The sequence below is a fragment of the Lithobates pipiens genome, unplaced genomic scaffold (assembly GCF_037356315.1).
Source record: "Lithobates pipiens isolate NorthernLeopardFrog02 unplaced genomic scaffold, aLitPip1_a1.2 Scaffold_8, whole genome shotgun sequence".
Taxonomy (NCBI): domain Eukaryota; kingdom Metazoa; phylum Chordata; class Amphibia; order Anura; family Ranidae; genus Lithobates; species Lithobates pipiens.
This window is the reverse complement of record NW_027507903.1, coordinates 209,698,094-209,718,152: the sequence shown is the minus strand read 5'-3', so window position 1 is coordinate 209,718,152 and position 20,059 is coordinate 209,698,094. Positions and strand designations below refer to the sequence as shown.

At 41.4% G+C, this 20,059-nt stretch overlaps 1 protein-coding gene across 1 annotated transcript in view; it reads left to right on the top strand.

Moving 5' to 3' along the window:
* LOC143962018 (uncharacterized) overlaps positions 1–19,548 on the top strand; it is a 34,211-nt gene extending 14,663 nt beyond the window's left edge. The window contains exons 4-6 of the mRNA XM_077471360.1: positions 18,940–19,080; positions 19,161–19,283; positions 19,364–19,548. Coding sequence (XP_077327486.1) covers positions 18,940–19,080; positions 19,161–19,283; positions 19,364–19,548 — 449 coding nt within the window. The remainder of the gene's footprint in view (positions 1–18,939; positions 19,081–19,160; positions 19,284–19,363) is intronic.
* The last annotated feature ends 511 nt before the right edge of the window (positions 19,549–20,059 follow it).

The window sequence follows — 20,059 nt, the reverse complement described above, 5'->3', positions numbered from 1 at the left end:
TTCCTATATTATGTATTGCTACATTGCTTATGCACTGGATCTTCCAAGGGCTGGTGTATTGATGGGACGGGGACACAGGAAATGTGCTTGTGTGGGATGTGTTCTCTCTGCCCAGGGGGTGGGGTTATGGGATAAGGAGGGATCGATCTGGTGGGTAGCCAAACCCATGATTAAGTTAATTCCATGACGAAACATGTCAGGGCGTGGCTACAGAGCAATCATTGCGGTAGACACGGAGTGCTGACCAACATACACCGAGTGGCTACTGACGGGGGCTGGGACAAGGAATGGTGAGCCTTACAGCTGCTAACTTGCTATCTCGTAAGCCCTGGGTCTGCCGTGGCCATCCATTATACAGCTACTTTGTTCTTGGAGTGCTGTGCGATTTGTTTATGGTGTTCCTTTGATATTCCACATGTGAGTGCAATGTGGTGAAATTTTATGAGAATAAAGTGTGTGAAGGTTTTACACTATTGGGGGCTGTGCTTTTTTCATTTACATGTGGAGTGTGTAAAGAGGATTAATCGGAAGCTGTGTATTTGCCTCTGACTGACACCTAAACTTTCGACCGTCAAGAACGCGGTGATGTACAACACTACGATGAGCCAAGAAAATTAAGTTCAATGCTTCCAAGCATGCGTTGAATTATTTCTGAGCATGCGTAGGAATTTTGCACATTGGAATTTGTACAGACGATCTGAATTTTTCCCGACCGAAAAATAGAGAACCTGCTCTCAATCGTTTGCTGGCTGGAATTCTGCCAGCAAAAGTCTGATGGAGCATACACACGGTCGGAATTTCTGACTAAAAGCTAACATCCGACTTTTACTGGCAGAATTTTTGAACGTGTAGAAGGGGCTTTTTGGTTGTTCATTTTATTATTAAGGTGGATTGTTTGTGCCTAATGCAGAATTTGATCCACAGTAGCCTGCAATCATTATTTCTGTACTTATGAATGAATGAGTTATGGGAAAGTCCTCTCATAAAAAAAAAAAAAAAAACTAAGGCCGCGTACACACGGGCGGACTGTTCGCCCAACTTTGTCCGCTGAACAGTGTTTGGGCGGACAGTCCGCTCGTGTGTGGGCTTTCAGCGGACAGTTTCAGCGGACAGTTTGACGGACAAGGTTTTTCGGAATTTCCGAAAAACTGTCCGCTGAAACCTTGTTTCAGCGAACAGTCCGCTCGTGTGTAGGCTTGTTCGTCAAACAAAGTTCCGCGCATGCTCAGAAAGGATTTTCACGCCGAAAGTTATAATGCAGTGTATAGGACGTTGTATTTTTCGTCACGTCGTACGTGCCGTTCACGTCATCGCGCACGGTTTCAGCAAACTGTTCGTCCGTCGTGTGTGGCCATGTCCGTCCATGCTAATTTTGAGCGGACTGTTTGCCGAAACTGTTTGACGGACAAAGTTGGGCGAACAGTCCCCGCGTGTGTACGCGGCCTAACTATCTGTGAATCCTTGGATTACCGCAAGCACGGGGATCACTATGCCATAAAACATGTCCTGTTCACCAATCTGTGGACAGATTGGCCATTATTACATATGGGAGTTATGACTGTGTGCATTGCAGTAAAAGAGGATGTAGTTTTTCCTGTTGTTGCTGACGAGTCACTGCAACGAGCCTGTAAAAAACAGAAGAAAGGGACATTAAAGCACCCCTATGTCAGCTCAAAATAAGATTACAGAATATTTCTAAACTTTTTCTCACATTTTCCTGAATAAAAATAAAATGATAAAAATCTGTCTTCTGTAGTGGCAAATATGTCACAGGCCAATTTGCCGTTAGCTGCCCAGGATTACAAGTGCAGGGGTCACAAATATACATTAAAAACTGAAGCAAAGACAACCTAATTTGCATTTAAATGTGTAACTAATTTGCTTAATAAATGTCCTTCATTTTTACATTTGATATTGAGGTCTGACTATAATAAATAGGAAAATATATACAAAACCGCCATATATTCCCTTTAAGCATGCTTCAAGTAATGACCAACGTAACAATTTATCCAAAGCTGAGTCAAACTTTAATCACATTTAATAACTTATCAGATTAGATACTGCTATTAGGTATTGCTTCTAACCCGATTGCGTGTCCCACGGGTTTGGTGTCACTCAGCTGGGCTAAGAATTAAATGATCAATGTAGTTAATCATTCCATTTCTGCAGATCAGTATTTAGAAGGTTGAATTACAGATGGTTTTACATTTTCTACTAGAAAGCCTGGCTTCAGTAATGTTGGGATTTTGAAGTGAACAGACCCACTAGTCTGGGGTACAACTTATGAGTATAAGTACTCCAGACACAACAAAAGTTTAGCAATAAATATAGTGAAATCACCCATGCACATTTTGTATTGAGTATTATTTTCACAGTACTACGGCTGGAAGTGCAATCTGTCTTCCCTATTCTTCCCTATCCAGTTCCTTTAATTACTGGAGGTAAAGGGTTTTCCACATTTTTTGCAGGTGCTGAAGCAGCTCTAAAATTAAAAGGAAACCCTCTATGCACACAGTATAATACTATATAATTTTACTTGTGATTTTATCCTGACTGGTGTTCATCTTTAATCCGAATAGTAAATTAAAAACCATTACTAGCATAAATCTGTGAAAACCCTGTCTATAAAACCATATCTGCTGATCATTTTGATGGTCAGGCTTCTCCCTGCTTCTTGCTCCTTAGCCTACTGACTTTTAAGGGTTGGACAAACTCATTACCAAGTAAGAAGGTTTTAGAGGCAGGAAAAGGTGGGACCAAGCAGATACAGTATCTCACAAAAGTGAGTACACCCCTCACATTTTTGTAAATATTTTATATATATATAAAATGTGGGGGTTATAAGTATTTTTTTTTAGCAAAAAAAAAGTAGATTTTTACATGTATGTGAGAAGTGTCATAATTGGCCCAGTATTGAAGTCTGTAAACCAGTCTTTTCAGTCTTGTTTAAGCCTTTGCTCTGGTGTTCCTGGTACTGAAAATTTTACTGACCTTGTTTTACTGACCTTGTTCCACCTGATCTGCTTTTGGATTTCCCTTGTATGCGTATGTTTGCTGCTCATCATCTCCATTACTGACCTCAGCCTGGGCTTCTGACCAAGATCTTGCCCATCAACTTTGTACCTTGTGGCCTGCTTGTTGCCGACCCTTACTTGTTTCTGAAACTGATCCTGCTTATGATTCGGTGCCTTCTTGCTCAGCTGTTACTGGATTCAGGTTATGAATAACTGAGCTTGGCTTATCCATGCTGTACCACCAGTGGTACCCTTGCTTGTCCGACATCAGCGCTCTTAAGTTCCAGTCTTAAGTGTTTGCGTCCTGGCACATGTGCCCTTCCATTGCCCATGTAGATCTTGTCTCAACTTCAAGGGTTGCTCAGATGGAAACTGTTCAAGAAGTCACTCTTGTCATCTCGGGCTCCACATACAGGTACATGATGGGAGGCTTTGGAGGAAGGAAATGGTAAATAAAAACATGAGTTCAGCTGCTGACTACTTCATGTCTGTTGGTCATTTTGAAGGTAACTTCTACTTATACATTTTGACATCATATGCTCAGATTGAATTGAGTTTATGTCTCAATGAACTCTTTACCCTAGACCATGTGCCTTTGTACAGGCTCCCACCCTAGTAAGTTTTACTATTTTCAAAGGTTTCCTCTTCCAGCTCAAATGTTGGCTTCGGCTGCTAAGAGAATAAGTAATTTACAGTATGTATAATCTGTTTACCAAAGGAAATGTTTCTTTCGTAAGGCATTGTTCTCTATCAGTTAAAGATCATTATGGTTTCTATTTATGAAATTTAGCTTACATGTTGTTTAAACATCAGTTCTATTATTGTTTGCAAAATACAAGCAACGAAATAATAATGTTTTTTGTCTAATTTAATAGGTCTGGAGCAAAAAATAAATAAAATAAAGAAAATCCTCTACTATCCACCCAAATTTGTTTTCTATATTTTTGTAGTGTACTGTGCTCATAGTGGTATTTGATGTCTTCTATATTCACAGCTATTATTATATCATGTATGCATGTCTTTAACATGCATAGGGCTCAATTCACAAAGCTTTAACACCAGTCTAAGGGTTTGTGTTGGTGGGTCTTTATGTGCTTCGTGTAGTTTTTGATACCCAGTTGAAATGCAGGTCAGAAGGATGTCAATTCCAGCTCAAATGCTCCTGTCACTGCAATCTAAATTATTATTGATATACAGGATTTATACAGTGTCAACACTATGCACAGCGCTTTACAAAATGATGGTAGATAGTACAGATAAAATTAAATTCAATACTAGAAGACTCAGAGGGCCCTGCTCAACAGATTTTACAATCTAAAGGAGCTTAGATTTTTATCAAATGAATGTCAATGCCTGGATGTGAACCAGAGACCTCTGCTGTGTCTGAAGGAAACTCTTCTAACTGAGCCACTTGAGATGCTGGACATCTTGCTGCCTGATTGCTTAGACAACCTTGTCTTATGTCTTGTTTGTCTAAAACTTGAACCCTTTGCTCTTCCCATTAACGTCATATTTGAGTCATGCCTTTGCACTTCCTGTTTGCCATATTATTGTGCTCTCTCTCCAGCCAATATCTCACTCTTGTCACTCCTGCTGCTGTCCATATCTTCACTACAACTTGTTATCGACCTTTGGCTTGTTCCTCTACTATGCTTCTGCCTTTTCATCCATGTCACTATCACTTTTTTGAAAATCTTTTTTGAAAATCGCACTCTTGTCCTACACCAGAGTGACCTGCTTGTTCACTAATCCAGCTGTTAATGAGATCCTCTCTACTGCTATAGCTACTAATCTCTGACAGTCATACTGATGCTATCAACATAAGCTCAAAACCTGTTGACATGGGCCCTTAGGAACACTTTTCTCATCCATGTTACTGTCACTTTTTTGAAAATAAGGATACATATTCTGTTGCCTAAGCTTTGTGGATTCTGTTGATATTTTCTTCCCATTTGGAATGATTGAATAATTCTAAATATTAAAAACCTAGGCCAGCCATAAACGAGCAGATTGCTCTCAAAGAACAACATGCTTGTAGATATGTGGCCATCCTCAAACAAGAGTGCAAAGACCGACAACAATACTCTAGAGTAACTATTATTAGTGCATGCAAGTCACTTTGATTCTTCCCTCTGCTAGGGAGCAGACACACTCAGAGGGCGATTTTTTGGTAGGTTGGATAATATCCGTGTATGATAATAAGAAGCCACAACTGCTGGAGATGCTCATTAGGGATGAGCTGACCAGGTTCGGATTGAACTTTGACTGTCTTGGCTGGAGGAATCTAGGTTTTTGGTTTTTTTTTTGGGGGGGGGGGGCAAGTGAAATTTTTGGGGGATTTTAACTTTGCAATAAAGAACATTTCATTGTATCTATTTCCAGTGGCGTCACTAGGGTTGGTGTCACCCAATGCAGAAAAATATGGTGTCACCCCCCTCCACCAACTATAATCCTCCCTCAGTACAGACCCCCTCCACTAAGTACAGACCCCCTCCATTAAGTACAGAGCCCTCTCCATTAAGTACAGACCCCTCTCCATTAAGTACAGACCCCTCTCCACTAAGTACAGACCCCGGCCACTAAGTACAGACCCCGGCCACTAAGTACAGACCCCTGCCACTAAGTACAGACCCCCGCCACTAAGTACAGACGCACCTCATGCAGTATAGATCCAGCTCCCTCAGTACAGACCCCCTCACTAAGTACAGACCCCACTCCCACAGTATATATCCCCCTCCTCAGTACAGACCCCACTTCCTTGGTTGATACTCCCCACTAAGTACAGACCATCCTCCCGCAGTATAGACCCCTCTCCCTCAGTACAGACCCCCTTCCATCAGTACAGACCCCGTCCATCAGTATAGACCTCCCCCTCAGTACAGACCCCCCTCCCTCAGTACAGACCACCCTCCCTCAGTACAGACCCCCCTCCATCAGTATAGAGTCCCTCAGTGCAGAGCCCCCTCTATCTGTATAGACCCCCCTCAGTGCAGACCTCCCTCCATCAGTAAAGATCCACCTCAGTGTAGACCCCTCTCTCTATTTGTGCTAGTGGTCCCCCCTCTCCCCTCCAGCAGTGCCCCCAGCACATGTCCTCTTAACCCCCCCTTTCCCCTATCACTCCTCCATTATTTTTTTTAACATGCCCCCTTCTTGGTCACTGTCACCCTCTTCTATTCACGAGCCATCTACATTACAGTAAACTGTACAGACCTCCTAACAGCAGGATGTGTGTCCCTCAGACTCCCTCCTTCTGTGTAGATGTAAACAGAGAGGAGGGAGAGGCAACTTTGATCCACAACGTGAGACAGGGAGACTACCGGCGAGATGCAAGAGACAAAGATCACTCTAGGGGTGCAGAGTTAGTGGTGCCGCTGCCCACAGGTGTCACCCCTCTGACGGGTGTCACCCAGCGCCAAACCCTAGCGACGTCACTGTTTATTTCTAGGCGGCAACTCTTTTTTTTGTGAATGAGTAGGGGTACCATGTACTCCATGCTCACTCACGTGGGGGGCGGGGGGTAGTGATATTGAGGGGCTTTCTTATTATTAAATGAGACTTCCAGATTAAGATAATCCCCCTACCTGCAGACCCCCATAATGACCTGGCAAGGGTTGTGGAAAAGGCATATAAAAACAGCATACAAACCCCTCCAAAGATCCCTCATAATTTTTTGTTTTATTTTTTTAACAAAGAAGGTAATTTGGTTCCAACTTAATTTTTTTTTGTTTTGTAAATGTCAGCGCTGCTGCAGCACTTTCCATACATCACAGAGATTTTCCCCTTTACAGGCAGGATTAGGATACCCCTAGGTATGTTATTTAAAGAAAAGTGACATTTTTAATGTTTCCCTTTTAAGAATTTAAAAATCCAAGCTTCTAGCCAAATGGATTTTTTGACACATTTTTTTGGTTTTGCATTGGCACATGTTTCCCAGGGCAGTGTTGAAACTTCTTAACTGCTTGTTTTGGAAGATAAAAGCACCTTTACTTACCCAATCTATCACTCCACTGGCAGACAGCTTTCCCTCAACAAGCAGTTAACCCTTGCAGTGTAGGGTGCCTCAAACCTCCATAGGTTCCCACCATTTGATTTGGTTTATAGACAGAGATCCTGGGCATTGTTTGAATTAATGAAAGAAGAATGGGGAAACTAGTCCATCCCTTGCAAAGAATATTCTTGGTAATGTCTCCCAAATGCAAACAAGGATCACCAGTGTAATACTTCTGGTCAAGGAACTCTGGCCATGAGGCAAAATTCCAAGATTTATAATAGGTTTGCTAAAGTAAGGCACTTTCAGGTAGGGGGTTGAGTGGTAGTGCTTGTAGGCGGGAGAGAGTCTGGGTGGTAGGCACCTGCAAGGGAAGGAGTGACACACACAGTGGTTGGATTTGCATGAATTGTATTTTTAAGAACTTTCCAACATACAGTAACAGAGTCTGTGCAGCAACATAGAGCTGATGATTACACAAAACATGCAGAGAGTGATACTTGGAGACAGACAGCACCTGCCAACAGAGGCATATGGTAGGCAGTAAGCAGTGAAGTACTTGAAAGGTCATGAAAGGGTGTTCCCTACGGCAGCAATAATGAGAAGTTACTGCTGTCCCTCCTCTGGAACCTCTCCCTCATGCTAGGAAAACTCTCCCTGTTCAGTGGGTCCCTGTCCCTTACCTAGTCACACACAAAATGCATGCCCACTACAGTGAGCCAGTGTCTTTTTAAAGGAATGCCCTCACTAAAGATGGCAACCAGGGTCATCCAGGGTAGCAGCGTCAAATCGGACAGCCGCTTACTATACCTGATGACACATACAGAGGCCTATGAGAAATGCATTCCTCCTGTCCTCCACTCCTCCTGCTAACTGGTCACGACAGCACCACTTGTGTAGTGAGGTCAACCTACACCTGCTTACATGCTAAATCCCACAGTGGTAAGAATGTTTCTGGCCAAATGACAAGGACCATTTTAGAATGTAGGTAAAGTGGGGGATGTGAATTACAGACTTCTGTGACCAAGCAAGAGGAAACCTTATCAACTCTTCATTGTAAATTTGTTGAAGTCCTGCAGAGGCAGAAACTGGTTCTGCTTATAAAATGAAAATCGAATCACCTTTACATTTTTAAGTTATTTAATGTGTGCTGCACATACAAACAACTTTAAAGCCTCATCATTCTGGCAATAGAACTCCCTTCCTCTTACAAACTATACCCATCCCCTGCACCTCCTCTAATTGCTGCAGGAATAGAAAAAAAAAATCTGAGTTGCTTTTACATACATCTCTGTGGTCATGCAATGTTCCGGGTTCTGACTTCTGAGTCTTCTTTTGTCTTTATGAGAAATAGGAAGGAGGGAGCACCCACAATGCCACATCCGTAATGTATCAAGGGAAAACAAAGACGGTACCAAATAGATATCAACAGGTCGGACTTTTAAGGCATGGAAGCAAATAGGAAAGTAGAAAAAAATATTTATTTTATTGAAAAACACTATATCATCACAGTGTTCAAAACAATATAAAAATCATATCAAATTATATATTTTGTACATTGAGCCCTTGTGGGTCGCGTCAAGGGCTCAATGTACAAATTTACTTCCATGCCTTAAAAGTCCAACCTGTTGATATCTATTAGGTATCTTCTTTGTTTTCTCTTGTCTTTACTGCACAGTGAGGGTGTTTTTCTTTAGTATCCACTGTCTGAGTGATGTAAAATCTTTTTGTTGACTGTCCAACAGCAAGTTCCTATCAAGATCCAGAAGACTTCAGTGGCTAATGATGACTTGGAAAGCCACCAGTGAAGAACAAAAACAGGGAACCTGGGTGCGTAAAAAAGCTGCTTACCTTTCTTTTTTTTTTAATACTCTGGGTGGTCGGAATAGAACGATTCTAAAATGAGCGACTTTCTTATGAAGCTTGCAATGTATAGGAATTGTCCTAACACCAATTTTCTCCAACATTCTGTATGGGTTGTTAAATTAAATAGTACAGCATATGTTTTCATAACTCTTTCTACAAAAAATCACATGTGCTCCAAACTTCTCATTCCATCTGTATGATTCACTGCCTATAAAAGAAAATTACTTATGGGAACTTCCAGCTATCCCAAATCTTATCTAACAAGAGCAAGGATTCCCTGGTAACCCTAACAGTGTGTGTCTAAATAGTGGTGTAAGCATCGCCATAACAGTCCATGTGACTCCTATGCTATCCAAGGGCAGGGGGTAATAATTTAGTGCTGTGTTTAATATTTTAAAACAACATTTACACTTTACATAATCTCATGCACATAAACTTTTGCAGGTTGCATGCATAAGGAAAGATCTAACATTTATTTATCTCCTTATCGAATTAATGTATTTAAAAGATTGCCACACGTACCACTTTGCTTATCTAAGCTATTGTGCACATTTTTGCAGTAGCTGTATGAAAAGACTATCTAAACAAACATACACAATGTTGTTGAGCCTGCCATAGAATTAACTGTTGTCATTACTCAGCATTTGTTGCTTAAGGATATACTGTACTTTGATGATGGTCATGTGCTCATACTGTGCTCAGATGTGGGATAGTGTGTTTCACATCAAGTTTGCCATTGCATTGACACACTGGAAAATAAACACCAGAGGATATTGTACAGACTGCAGCTGTGCTCTTGGCAAATAAACCAGCTATTTACAGTTTGTTTCCAAAAATAATCTACTCATATGTGCCGAACAGTGCAAAACAGCTGGGCAAGATCTTCCCCATCATTTCTGAAATTTGTGAAGAAGCATAGTAATCCATATATGTAGAAAAATATGCTTAAAGTCAATTAAAGACAGAGACCCGACTAATTACATATTCTATGATTTTGCCCTCTCCTGAACAATGTACATTTCTAGCAAATGAGAGTAATTCCGCGTACAGAGGGTCGCATTTTACGGTCGGAAATGTTAGATGTGAGCTTGTTATTGAAAAGTCCGATTGTGTGTATGCTCCATCAAACATTTGCTGTTGGACTTTCTGCCAACAAAACTTTGTTGTCGGAAAGTCTGATCATGTGTACACAAGTCTGTCGCACAAAAGTGCATGCATACTCGGAATCAAGCAGAAGGAGCTGCACTGACTATTGAACTTCCTTTTATCTCAGCTCATCGTACATCTTGTACATCACCGCGTTCTCACATTCGGAATTGTTGGCCAACATTTGGGTGACCGTGTGTATGCAAGACAAGTTTGAGCCAACAACCTTTGAACAAAAACATGGTTTTGTTGGCAGAAAGTCAGATCATGTGTACGCGGCATAATGGTTCTGTGTGGTTAGATTATATTTTATGGTTGTGTTACCAACTTCTTGTCTCATACGCTCTGTCGTTTTTACTGCTCTAGAATTGTTAGACGTTTTCAATAATGTTTTCTATGATGAAAAAAATAAAAGATGGCTGTTGGATGAATGCAGTTTTTAATTTATGCAACATAATTCACAAGTAAACCATTAAATATTAACCACGAATCACTTCCACAAAATTATAAAAACATTCATAAAGTGCTCATTCTCCATGTGTTAAAGCAATCAACACAATATATTTAGAGTGTCCTTTTTAAAGTTCAAAGTATTTCCACACCAATGTGACCGTTAGTGTTTCTTCTTCACCAACATATAAGCACACAGGTCACTCACCGCAACTTCTTGACCCCTATTACAGGCAGTCAAGAATACCATTAGATGTCTAATTATCCACTAGCATCAGCTTTGAATGTAAGGCTAATTTCACACTCAGACCACCCAAGCATTAGCGATAAGGCACCGCTACTTTAAGCAGTGCTTTACCGGTGCTGTGTGGACGGTAGTAGGGCACTTTTAACCCCAAACAAGGGATTAAAAGCTCCCGCAAAGCACTGCTGCCCATTGATTTCAATGGGCTGTGCGGTGTGGGAGCGGTGTATATACCGATCCCGGACTGCCCCAAAGATGCTGCTTGTGGGACTTTACAGACCGTCCCGCAAGCGCTTCACCCCAGTGTGAAAGCACTCAGGCTTTCACACTGGGGTGGCATGAGAGGCGCTTTACTGGTGCTTTACAAGAGCTATTTACAGTGCTAAAACACCTGTAAAGAGCCTCAGTGTGAAAGGGGTCTTAGGGGAACATCTCAGACCGGACCAGCAATATTGGGGCTTCTGCACCTTTAAATTCTAATTATAGAACTCGATCAAAGAAGGAGGTAAAAGAGAAACCTCTCATGGTGTAGTATTTCAAAGTTTTATTAAAATAAAGTTAAAATCGCACTTATAATATTGGAAGATGTTTTAAAGCATTCAAACAGCTTGGGAATGCCGTTTTACGCTCCACCTACATTCCAAGATGGCAGAAGTGACGTGTCCCGATAGTCCCACCCTACGTGTTTGGCCAGAATACGTCTGACGTCATCAAGGGTCCTGATGGTTACATAACTCACAAGAGCAGTCCTATGTACATTACACTGAGGATGTCTTTTTTTGGATAGAGATCACAAAACATAATTCATGTAATAAATAAATAACATAAAAAAGTATGCATTTTACAGAGTTATTAGGCTGATGTTAAGGGTACCAGACACTTTTTTCTGAACTAGTGGAATTATTAAGTGGAACTTTATGTGAAACAATAAACTCACTAATTTACTTCTATAATAAGTAAAAGATAATCAAATGGGTCAAATCCCACAGCATCTTGAAAAAGGGGCATCCCCACAGGGTGGTACTGTGAACGCAAATAAGATAAGAATGTGCCTCATCCTTAATTGAAGACAAATTTGGCAAACTGAACTCTAGATGGACGTTGTAGGCACCACACACCATCTTGTATTGCTCATCATCTAAGCCATAAAGTAATTTTTAGGGATGAGCCGAACACCCCCCTGTTCGGTTCGCACCAGAACCTGCGAACAGACCTAAACTTCGTGTAAACTTTAGAACCCTATTAAAGTCTATGGGACTCGAACGTTCACAATCTAAAGTGCTCATTTTAAAGGGTAATATGCAAGTTACTGTCCTAAAAAGTGTTTGGGGACCCGGGTCCTGCCCCAGGGGACATGGATCAATGCAAAAAAAAGTTTTAAAAACGGCCGTTTTTTCAGGAGCAGTGATTTTAATAATGATTAAAGTGAAACAATAAAAGTGTAATATTCCTTTAAATTTCGTAGCTGGGGGGGTATCTATAGTATGCCTGTGAAGGGGCGCATGTTTCTGGTGCTTAGAACTGTCCCTGCACAAAGTGTCATTTGTGCAGGAAAAAAAGTCTTTTAAAATCACTTGCGGCTAAATTGTCGGCTCCCCGTAATACAGAGAACATTCAATGAGTGTTCTCTGTATTAGCCGACAATTCATTCATTCATTGATTAAAAAAAAAAAAAAAAAAAAAAAAAAGCGTGGGAGTTCCCCTAAATTCAATTACCAGGCCCTTCAGGTCTGACATGGATATTAAGGGGAACCCCGTGTCAAATTTAAAAAAAAATTGACGTGGGGTCCCCCTAAATATCCATACCAGACCCTTTATCCGAGCATGCAACCTGGCAGGCCGCAGGAAAAGAGTGGGGGGACAAGAGAGCGGCCCCCCCCTCCCTCTTGAATCGTACCAGGGCCTCATCCTCACAACCCTGGCCGGTGGTTGTGAGGGTCTGCGGGCAGGTGGCTTATCAGAATCTGGAAGCCCCCTTTAACAAGGGGACCCCCAGATCCCGCCCCCCCCCCTGTTTGAAATGGTAAGGGGGTACAAAAGTACCCCTACCATTTCACAAAGAAAGTGTAAAAATGGTTAAATAAGACAAACACACTTTTGAAAAATTCCTTTATTAAAAATAAAAAAATAAAAAAAAGATTCCAGCGGTGCTAATCCACTCTTGCTATCCAGCAACGGATCTCCGGGGTCCAGTGATGGATGATCATATCCAGCGACGGGGGATCTCTCAGTCCAGCGCTGTCCATACATCCGTCTTCTGTCTCCAGTGCGGAGACACTGCGGAGATCCCAGCGCTGACGTTTCTTATATTAGGAGGGCGGGGCCACCCGGCACCTGACCCCGCCCCCTCTGACGCTGGTGAAGGGAGCCAGGGGTTCCCCAGTGACGTATGGGTGAGCCCGCCCCCTCTGATGTAACGGAAACCTGCAAAATATTTGACCATTCCTAAGACTGTCCCAATACTTTTGGTAATAGAGTATGTACTGTGGCTTGTGAATTCTGTAAATTATTTCTAATAGTAGACAGAATTCAGCTTATGTTTATAATATAAAACGTGCAAAATTATTTTACATTTTATATACAAATCAGAAAGTTAAAATTCTCAGTATAAACTTTTATAAATGTTATCTAGATTTTTTGTTAGAGCAGAAGCACTGCTCTATAAATCTAGTGTTAAAATGGTGCAAGGTGGTGCTTGGTTGCTTGGTTTTATCTTTAACACACTTTAAAGTATTTCACAACATAGTATGAATACTTGATGGCATTCCCAAGAGGGATGGAATGTTTCTTCACTGAAAAAAAACATCTTCACTCAAGCAGAAAACGTACGCACTTACACTGCTGCTAATGCAAAAGGTATCAAGGATAAATACTGATCATTTCATGTCAGGCAAGGGTATTCTAGACCAGTTGGGGGTCATTTTCTTTTCTAAAATTGACACTTTTTACCTTAAAGTTTATCTAGCAATGCATTTATACTTACATATTATCATTGAAAAGTCTTTTTAATTTTCTAGCACTACAAAAAAGGTGTTTATATGCTTGTGAGGGTTTCCTCTGAGTGCGTGGAATATGTGAGGGGGAGTGCCATTACCTAGAAATATGGGTTTTCTAGCGACCCGCAGTAATGATCTAGAGAGAAAGTAAGCTGTCAAACAAGAGGTATGATGCTTTAGCGTGCCCTTGATACAGTGCTAGCCGTAGTTTATATTATTTGTACCTAGTAAAGTTAACTTTGTATTTTGTCACCATTTGAAAGAATTAGAATTCTGTATTTTTGTTGGCAACCTGTGAAGGTTAACAATGTTTTGCTTAGCCTTTTACTTCTGTTATCAAGATCACTGAATGTTTCTTACTTTTAGCTTTCTGCATCTACAAATGAAAATATGCACTACTTTTCTTTCACAGAGGAGCTGTGGAAGAACCTCTTGGCTGCATTTCAAGATAGTGGCAAGATTTCCTACCATGCTCAACATGTCTCCAATCCTCAGATCCCTGAAAGGAAGAGCAGCATTGGCGGTGGCTGCCTCAGTAATGCCTTTTAAGTCATAAAACGTACCAAAGTCATGGGATTTTAAATGAGGCAAGTCACTCAAACATAATAATAATGTGATATGTAGGATTAACCCCAGAAGGAGCTGCTGGTTTGATTTGGGCTTACCGTTACCTTCAGTCTTCCTCGTTACACGTCTAGGGGTGTCCCGTGGTAAATGACCCAGTAACTTGAGAAACCGACAACAGATCCACTTGAATGGATTTCATTTGCAAAACGTAGACAATGAACAGTCTCTTAAATTGGGATCAGAGGATTGTAAAGGGAATTCAGGTACTCTTATGCCCCGTACACACGAGCGGACTTTTCAACATCCAAAGTCCGAAGGACCGAGTCCGTCAGACTATCCGATCGTGTGTGGGCTGCAACGGACTTTTGATTCGCCAAAGTCTGACGGACTTTAGAAATGAAGCATGCTTCAAATTTTCCCGACGGAACTCCGCCGGACCCAGTTCCGATGTAGAAGTCCGCTCGTCTGTATGCTGTTCCGACAGTCCTAAAACGACGCATGCTCTGAAGCAAGTACGAGACGGAAGTGCTCGGTCTTGTAAAACTCCAGTTCGTATTGGAAGTAGCACATTCGTCATGCTGCAAATTCTGTGCTCGTTTAAATGTATAGCGCATCTTCTTTATAATGCTAGAAGAACGAAGTCTTTATTTCTAATGCTAGAAGAACGAAGTCTTTATTTATAATGCTAGAAGAACGAAGTTGCTTTGCTGCTCATATTCACTCACAGAGTTCTCACAAAACACATTTCTGTCTTATTTCTCCTCATCTCATGAATGATCTTGTTTTTATTTTAAAGCCCCATCTCAATATATTTTTTTTTTTTTTTTTTTTTTTTGGAGTAATTTTTTTCCTACATATTTTTGGTAGAATTCTTTACCATGTTTTTCTTGTGATCTCCATATTTAATTATTCTGTCAAGTAAAAAAAAAAAAAAAAAAAAAGTTGTTAACTTGACAGAATAATTAAATATGGAGATCACAAGAAAAAAAATGTTCAAGAATTCCAAAAAAAATATGGAGGAAAAAATTACTCCAAAAAATAAAAAAAAATAAAAAATGGTGTTGAGTAATTTTTTTCCTCCATATTTTTGGTAGAATTCTTTACCATTTTTTTTCTTGTGATCTCCATATTTAATTATTCCGTCAAGTTAACACCAAAAACTTTTATTATTTTTTTTTTTTTTTCATTACCACAATAACCTTTTTATTTTTATTCTGGTGACAAGTTACCACAATAACATTTTTATTTTGTTTGTAACCTCAAGGAGGTTAGTGTCCCTTGTTAATTTCACATTGTCTTTTAGAAATGTATTTGACCAAAAAACACATAGGCAATTATATTTTCAAACAAAAATATCCATTTATTCTGGTTCAACAAACAAAAAAAATGAAGGCAACACTGGAGCAACTTGTGACATTTGTGTAGCCTTTTGGCCCCAGGGCAAACGTGAAACTCTGTGGAAAAGAAAATTCAAATATTACGAAATCCAATATGGTCCCAGAATCGCAGACATCAAGAGCAGCATCAGATGGTATATATGTCCCCAGGCTGTGGTACAACAGGCTACGTCTTTGGTCGGACCAGAGTGAAGCCAGGTCAGCACCTTCTTCTCTTCGCTCCACCCTTCACTGCACCCTTCCCTGCAGACTTCCCTGTAGCCTTCCTGGGAGGCTGTGTCTCCGGTGGTGTACTCGTGGCAGGAGGAGGAGGAGGAGGAGGAGGAACAGGAGGAACTTGCTCCACAATATTGCTGTTGGCAGTTAATTCGCCACTCAGCCCCTTCTGTAACGCCAAGAAAATTAGCCGTTCACACTGGAGACGTTGGCCCATCTCTAATTGCTGGAGACGGCTGGCGATGTAGCAGCCATAGGCCTCTTCAGCGTCAGGGGGACTCTTTAAGACATTAGTAGCCTCTCGAATTAGGCGCAGGGATTCCTCCTGTGATACCGAATTTTTTTTTGCCCTTTTTGATGGAAGACGGAGGGGAGGCACCTGTGATGTTGTCAGGCTTCTACTAGGCCCGGCCACCTCCTGGCTGACAGTGGGCACGGCCTCCTCCTGGCTGACAGTGGGCCCGGCCTCCTCCTGGCTGACAGTGGGCCCAGCCTCCTCCTGCCTGCCACTTTCCCCACCTTCCTCCTGGCTGAGCTCATCCTGTGTATAAAAAAGGGACATTGTTTTAGTTTTTTGTTCATCAATCATAAACATTTTTCAGCTCCTGACTTCAAAATTCTGTTAATACATATAAAAGAGTATCATTATGACACCACTATTTCTTGTTTCTGCTGGTGACAAACATTTGTGGCCACTACTGTAAATTGATATGTCCAAATATTAACTATTTTTTAACATCAATAATAGCGTCCAAATTCTAATAACATCTAGTTAACATCATTAATATTATGAATATCACTATTTTTTGTAACAAAATACCTGGCTCCAGCTGGGTGCATCCGCTTCTTCCAGGATGGAAGGCTCCGCTTGCTCATCAGCCTCTGCTGAGGTGGAGGGAATGCTGCAGGGAAGGGTGGAGGGAAGGGTGGAGGGAAGAGTTGAAAGCGACTCCCTGGCTTTACACTGGTCGTCAAGGAACCGTAGCTTTTCAAAGTACCACAGCCTGGGTACATACACATCACCTGGTGCTGCTCCTGATGTTTTGGATTTAGCGATTTTCCTCTTTTCCTTTCGGTGCATATTTCGCAATATTTGAATTTTCTTCTCCACAAAGTCCACGTCTGCCTCTGGGATCCAAGTCTGCACAAATGTCACAAATTTCTCCAGTGTTGCCCTCCTTACTGGTTTATTATAATAATCCTTGTGCTTGGCTTGCCACAGATTTGTCATCTCTTTATATTTGTCTATAAATAGACTTAAAAATTCAGGATCCTTGAATTTCTGATTCATTTTTCTGAAAGACAATACACAAGCCAAAAACAATAATGTTAGCTCAGACTCTCCTAATCTTAGCCCAATATAGACTCCAGGATCTGCCACTTATTTGGGGAAATGGTTTAAACTTACCTTCGTTTTGCTTGCTCCCAACTTCCGTTCCTATTTTCGCAAACGAACATACGACATGTGATTGTTGTCGTTATATACAGTGCGTACGCGTAGAACTACGCCTGCGTTGCCCGCCCCTGACGTTCTTTTAGTCAAGTTCTTGTTTTCCCGCCCTTTCTGCGCACTTAACATACGTACGACATGTGCATTTTGGCGTAAGATCTAGTGCGTACGCGTAGAACTACGCCTGCGTTGCCCGCCCCTGACGTTCTTTTAGTCAAGTTCTTGTTTTCCCGCCCTTTCTGCGCACTTAACGTACGTACGACATGTGCATTTTGGCGTAAGATCCAGTGCGTACGCGTAGAACTACGCCTGCGTTGCCCGCCCCTGACGTTCTTTTAGTCAAGTTCTTGTTTTCCCGCCCTTTCTGCGCACTTAACGTACGTACGACATGTGCATTTTGGCGTAAGATCCAGTGCGTACGCGTAGAACTACGCCTGCGTTGCCCGCCCCTGACATTCTTTTAGTCAAGTTCTTGTTTTCCCGCCCTTTCTGCGCACTTAACGTACGTACGACATGTGCATTTTGGCGTAAGATCCAGTGCGTACGCGTAGAACTACGCCTGCTTTGCCCGCCCATGACGTTCTTTTCCAAGAATATTTCACGCCCCCTTTTCTCTACGGTGCGCAGTAGGAGAAACATGGCGGAAACACAACAGGTGGTTGATCTTAACGACTCCAGTAGTCAGGAATCCCCGGAGCCACAAACGTCCCGATCCGGAAAGAGGAGATTTAAGGCCTCAAATATGGCATTTGAAGAGATGGTGGAGATGGTGGCAATCTTGCGAAGTAAGGATTATGATGGCAAGCATGGACCATACACCCATCCGAACTTGCGCAAGGCCAGAATCATGGCCAAAGTAGTTAAGACCCTGCATAATCGTTTTGGGGTACGACGGTCAAAAGACCAATTGAGGAAACGGTGGTCCGACCTTAAATTGAGGGAGCCAGATCAATACAGAAGGATCAAGAAAGTTCTGAAAAAAAGTAAGTACTTGTCGTGTGTTCCTATTTTATGATTATTGCATACAGATCCATATGCTTTACCTTTGTACAATGTAAAAAATTGCTGCTTTCATGTGGGATACAGTAAAAGAATCGTATCGTTCTTAACAAACCCTCGTAAATTGTTCGTGGCAAACCTCGTTTATGATACAGGCTTTAAACAGCATTTTTTGGCTGTGTAATTTTTAGGACACAAAAAAAGATTAGGACATTGTGGTTTAGCTGTGTTTCAAAATACAATGACTAGAAAAGAACATTCAGTGGAATTGAAGGAGAGGACACTTGGCAGCAGCTGGGTAAAAACACATCTGCACTCATGAGCAAAAGTGTGGGACACCAGAGAACATTTATTAGGGTAAACCACACGGGGTTCCCTGGTATACTTTGGGGGGGGGGGGGTTGGGCATGTGTGAAACTTGGCACAAAAAGCGAATTATTGTAGTTTTTGGCAAAGTCAATTGATTTATCATGTCTTCACATTTTGCATCTCTTCATAAACCGACAATTGTACAACACTTCTAATCAAGGTTTCATCTTCCTAGTTCTGGCCTTAAATATCTGTGTGCTAAAGTATACCTTTTTGTTTGTTAATTTCTCATAGGGGAGAAAAGACTCACAAAGCAGGATCCCAGGGACCGCCACCCTTGCCAGCATGAATGTGAGGTTAGCCCCATCCCCCCCGTGGATGTGCATGTGGAGGAAGGAGAGGTGGAGGAAGGAGAGGAGATGGGCACCCCACCAGGTGAGTGTCTGACACCACAGCTTCAGGTAATCGATGTATACCTGCATATTTCAAAACACATGTTTTTACATCTATTTTAGGTGATGTTCTGGTTGTGGAAAGCGACACATTTCCAAGCACCAGTGCCCCCCCCGAGGATGTCGAGGAAGGAGAGGTTGAGGAAGGAGAGGTGGAGGAAGTAGGGGAGATGGGCACCCCACCAGGTGAGTGTCTGACACCCCAGCTTGTTGAAATCCATGTATGACTGCATAATTTTTGACCCAATTTTTACCATCTATTGTAGGTGATGTTCTGGTTGTGGAAAGGGCCCCATTTTCCAGTGACAGCGCACATAGGCTGATTGGCCAGATAATGGGCTGGAATGGGGAACTAGATGACATGCGAACTAGCCTGGATCTCATGAAGACTCAGATTGACAATATGCAGCTGGAAATGAAGAACATGATCGATATTTTGGGGAGAATATAATCCGTTTCTCCATAATATCGATCATGTTCTTCATTTCCCTTGTTTTAGTTCAAAGATTGTTACTTCCAAAATTTTTACGATTGTGGCTGATTGTTGTTAAATTTTTCATATTTTTTTAAGAAAAAGAAAAAAAACACCAAAAAAAAAAATGTTTTTACAAATTATAAAAAAAAGGAAACTAAAAAATGTTTGGCAAAGAAAGTTAAATTAACCAAAAAAAAATTATATCAATAAATATTCAATGGCACATGTGAATGTGGCCAAATTAAAATTTTGAAGAATCAAGAATGTGTGGCGTATTCTTTCAATGCTCAATACCAGTTTGGGAAAAGTGATTTTGTGTATCCAGTGACAATGGGCCTTATTGAATTAATCAAAATACACTTGGCACTACAAGTGCACTAGGATAACATAGGAGACAGCACAAACCAAAAGCAAGCAAGAAAACACATTTCAGATTTGAGGTTCTTTTATTATTTTACTCTTTTTAAAAATTAAATAATCTGTGGCA